Source organism: Colobus angolensis, unplaced genomic scaffold (assembly GCF_000951035.1).
Source record: "Colobus angolensis palliatus isolate OR3802 unplaced genomic scaffold, Cang.pa_1.0 Scaffold15, whole genome shotgun sequence".
In the NCBI taxonomy this organism is placed as follows: domain Eukaryota; kingdom Metazoa; phylum Chordata; class Mammalia; order Primates; family Cercopithecidae; genus Colobus; species Colobus angolensis.
The window spans coordinates 413,706-418,457 of NW_012114599.1; the positions used below are offsets into that span (position 1 = coordinate 413,706).

The 4,752-nt window shown below is 43.1% G+C and overlaps 1 protein-coding gene across 1 annotated transcript in view; it reads right to left on the reverse strand.

Moving 5' to 3' along the window:
* The window catches only part of STON1 (stonin 1), a 74,274-nt gene that overhangs the window by 18,174 nt on the left and 51,348 nt on the right, over nt 1–4,752 (reverse strand). Inside the window, exon 2 of the mRNA XM_011935851.1 lies at nt 1,060–3,036. Coding sequence (XP_011791241.1) covers nt 1,060–2,989 — 1,930 coding nt within the window. The 5' untranslated portion in view covers nt 2,990–3,036. The remainder of the gene's footprint in view (nt 1–1,059; nt 3,037–4,752) is intronic.

Genomic DNA, 4,752 nt, shown 5'->3' on the forward strand with positions numbered 1-4,752 from the left:
AAAAAAAAAAAAATCTCAACTAAATAGGGAAGAGCTCTAATTTTAAAATTTGGTTTTTGACTTTATTGTATTATGCCCACTACTAACTTACTGCTCCGAAATAAATGTGGTACTATAACTGTCTTTTCAAGTTCTGACTTCTAGATAATTTTTTCTTTACAAAATTTTAAAAATTAACTGAATTTTTAGCACTCAAATATGTCCACCTCATTCTTTTAAAACAACCAGTTGAGGCCAGATGAGGTGGCTCACACCTGTAATCCTAGCATTTTGGGAGGCGAACGTGGGAGGATCCCTCGAGCCCAGGAATTCAAGACCAGCCTGGGCAACATTGGGAGACCCTGTCTCTACTAAAAAACAAAATATTAGCCAGGCACGATGGTATGCATCTGTAATCCCAGGTACTGAGGAGGCTGAGGCAGGAAGATCACTTGAGCCTGGGAAATGGAGGCTGCAATGAGCCATGATCGTGCCACTGCACTCCAGCCTGGATAACAGAGTGAGATCCCATGTCAAAAACAAAAACAATACCAGTTGAGATGGCCAAATGGGTGAATTCAGTCAACAAAAATCAGTTTGGGTAAAAAGGAAAGCAGTCTTATTTCAAAGAGCAGGGAGCAAACCTAAGGAAGAAGTGGTATCGGCTGAGAATGCAAAAAAGTTCAGGCATATTCATGGATGACAGATCTTTAAAGATTAATTAGGGAATCTCAGCTATATTAGAAACATTTTTAACATTTGAAGTCTTGATGGGTTAATCTCAACCATGGATATCAATGAATTTTCTCTTAGTGCCGCCATCCACAACAAATTCCTAGCCTAGCATGGTATTTCATATGACATTAAAAAAATGTTAAACAGTTAAACTTATCTGGTAGAAATAGGTGCAAAAGGAAACAAATAAACCAACTCTTGAGCTAAATGTTCCATCTCCCACCCCAAAGCGTGGCCTCAGCTGACAAATTGCCATCTGTCTCTACCTGGTTTCAACCCAAAGAGGAAGGTGAGAATATTTAAGTTATTTCTCATGAAAATAAACTTGGGGTATTGAATATTTACTTGAATTTTTGTCTGGAAGCCGATCTATCTTCCATACCACTGCCTGGTAGGCACTCTCATATTTTGCTGACCCCACAGTGACTTGAATGACAGGTTCAGATTCAAGTTCATGTAAACTCCCCAGACATGCCCGGCGGTTCATTTTGGCTTTCAGAGACTTCTGCCTCTGGAGGTTCATGGTCCAAAGGGCCTTGATCCACTGCGATGGGACAGGAAAGTGTATCATTATATTGTCACAGGACCTTAAGGAACCAGCAAGGGATGACCTCTGTGCCAATGGGGCCATGTTGACAAAAGACTGAAGTTCCACATATGCTCCCTGGACAACCACTACAGACTTCAAGGAAAACGGAAGATCATCCCCGTTATACAAAGTCTTGAAACGCATCAGCTCACACCGGCAGGCATCCAGAGGCACAAACTTAATGATTCTTGATTGCTCAAATTCTTGTTCTTTCACACACTTATGAAAATGGTAGTCAAGAATATTAATCCCTTTTTTTTCTGAGTCCTTCTCAAAATAGGATTCATCTCGCTTCGGCAGCTCAAGGTCATTCAAGGTTAAAAAGCATTCCAGGTTCCCATTCACAAAGCAGAGACAGTAAATTTGAGTTATCACAGCACTTTCAACCAATTTTCCTTCTTTTGTGACTTTACCCCAAAAGTTGTCCACAATTTCCAAGGAAATTTCTTGCTCCTCATAGTTCTTTTTTGGTTTTGAAACAGCTGGCAACTTCATCAGCTCCTCCTCCACAGTGGTCAGAAAGTCAAGGAAGTCATGGTACGATGTGGACCCCAGCTTTAGCATCTGCTCTATGTCTGGTTCATGAACTACTTCTGTCTTAGAATGGTATTTCCTTTTTTCTGTATAAGACACATGTTCAATCTTCACAGTATGGATTTTTCCTGCTACACTGAAGTTCTCAACCTTGGGTTCAGAAAGCCTACAATATGGATCAAGCTGTATCTCTTTAAATGGTTTTTCTAATCCCTGCTCATAATACATCTGCAAAATTCCTCCAGGCAAAACGTTCAGAAAAATGGGTCCCCATTGCCGGGAAGACATCATATTCTTCTTCTCAGGAATTCTCAGCATGAAAGACCATCCAGCTTTTGGCTGACTCCTGAAGAGTGCGTGAGGGACAAAGGAAGAGGCATTTTCTTCAGCACATAGACAGTGCATAGACAAACTTCTAAGTGAGTCTTGGTTCTCAGCTGACTGGAGATGCTCGAGCTTCTCACAGATATAGTTGAGTGAACACTTATTTAGGCTTTTTTGATCATTAGGCATCTCCTTGTCTCTTGATGAGAACATCTTTTTGCTTCCTGGTGGGTCAAGGGTGAACTGGGAATCACTGCCTTCATCTTTCCAAAATGGACTTGAAAAAGCACAGTCCTCTCGAAAATACTGAAACTGGGGGAGATCATCACTTTGGAATCCTAGGCTTTCAGCCTGGTGAGGGTTAACTTCATCTGGAAGACCTACTTTGGGAGCTGGATGCATACATGAGTGGTCACTGGGCAACAAGGCATGGGATGAACATGCTGGTCCGGTAGTCAGTAAGGAAGATTCTCCTTCTGATATTGTGAGTGGGCTGTCTGAAGATGATTCTGGAATAGGATAAAGCATATGAGTCCCTGCTTTGGGGATGCCAGGAAAACCTGGGAAGTCTTTGGTAGGTGTAGAAAGAGGAGAGTTACTTGGAGGTCCTGGACTGAAATAAAAGTCTACAACGGGGGAGGAGAGAGGGGTGCTGCTGGTGGAAGAAGATCCACTGGGAAATTCCTTGAGGCCAGGAAGGTTCAGCTTCAGTCCATTTGGTCTACAGACACCTTGATTCTCCAGAGGAAAATTCTTTGACTTTTGAGAAGACTGAAAAGCAGGATCATCATCAAAGGTGACCCAGTTGCCTGGGTTTGTGGAGCACATCTTTGGGATCAGATTGTGGTCTTGTCAAGAAATCAAATAGGTTGTCTCTGTTAAAAATAAATAAATAAATAAAGAGAAAATAGGCATACAAAATGAAGGGGGGAATCATTACTACAGGTCTTTAGTTCTGATAACTATTTGGATGTAAAAGCATCCAGATTTACAGACTAACCAAGTTCAAAGAAATGCTTAAAAATTATAATTCTGTTGGTGGCTAAGTGGATTTATAAAAAAAAAAAAAAAAAAACAGAAAGCAGGAAACATTATCTCAGTGGATTATATCATGGTATCATGGAAGATACCGACCTTCCCTCCCATCACAGCAGAGTTGATCAGAATGTGCTGTTTGAGGCCATTCACTGTGACCACGCTCCACCATCACCACCTCACTCTGCCCTAAGGCTGAGCTATCCTTGCCAGTTTGGGGGAACTGAACATAATGTGATTCTTGAGAACGCTGTGGGGTGAAATTTGGCATTAATGAAGAAGGGTGTGGGATGTCAGGAAGAAAGACAACGTAGGAACTTCCCTTCCGCACAGGGTCCTGGAGCTCCTCAGCTCACCGCGCCTGTGTCTTTCACCTGAAGAATCCTGCCCATAGCTCAAGCTCTTATCAGTCAACAGATGTTAAACCAACAAACAGAGAGTCATGGACAAGGTCCCATGGCCTCCAGGGTGCGGGCAGTGCTGCCCCTCAAGTCAATTGTAGTCTGAGGCTTGCTCTTCTGGTTCTACAACTTTACAACACCTGGAGAGCAGTGTTCTTTCCTCTGGCTACACCTTATATCTGGAGAGATCTTCAAACAAATATCTGGTACCTGGCTCCCTCCCCCAACCCCTGCCAGAGATTCTGGTTTAATTAGCATGCAGTGAAGCCTGAACATTGAGATTATTTAAAAGCTTTCAAGCTATTCTAATATAGTCAGGTTTGGCCAGGCATGGTGGCTCACACCTGTAATCTCAACATTTTGGGAGGCCAAGGTGGGTGGATCACTTGAGGTCAGGAGTTCAAGATCAGTCTGGCCAACATGGGAAAACCCGTCTCTACTAAAAATACAAAAATTAGCCAGGCATGGTGGCTCATGCCTGTCGTCCCAGCTACTCGGGATTCAAGAGAATCACTTGAACCTGGGAGGCGGAGGTTGCAGTGAGCTGAGATCACACTGCACTCCAGCCTGGGCAACAGAGTAAGACTCCATCTCAAAATAATAATAATAATAATAATAATATAGCCAGGTTTGAGAAACACTGCCATAAGGCCACCCTAAAGAAAAACGCTTCCTCTGAAGTCCACAGCCTGGAGGGTTCTAGATGAGCTTAAATTTCTCTGAAGAACTACAGTAGCTGTGAGCCATCTGGAAACAGGGATCAGATTTTTATTTATCTTTACCCCCAGCACTTGATGTGGCACTTGGTACACAGTAAGTGCTCAGTAAAGATTTGGATGGATGGGCCAGGCGCAGTGGCTCACACCTGTAATCCCAGCACTTTGGGAGGTCGAGGCAGGAGGATCACAAGGTCAGGAGTTTGAGACGACCCTGGCCAATATGGTGAAACCCTGTCTCTACTAAAATACAAAAATTATCCAGGCATGGTGGTGGCTGCCTGTAGTCCCAGCTACTCGGGAGGCTGAGGCAGGAGAATCGCTTGAACCCAAGAGGTGGAGGTTGCAGTGAGCCAAGATTGTGCCACTGTACTCCGCCTGGGTGAGAAAGTGAGACACCGTCTCAAAAAAAACAAAAAAAAAAAAAAAGAAAAGAAAA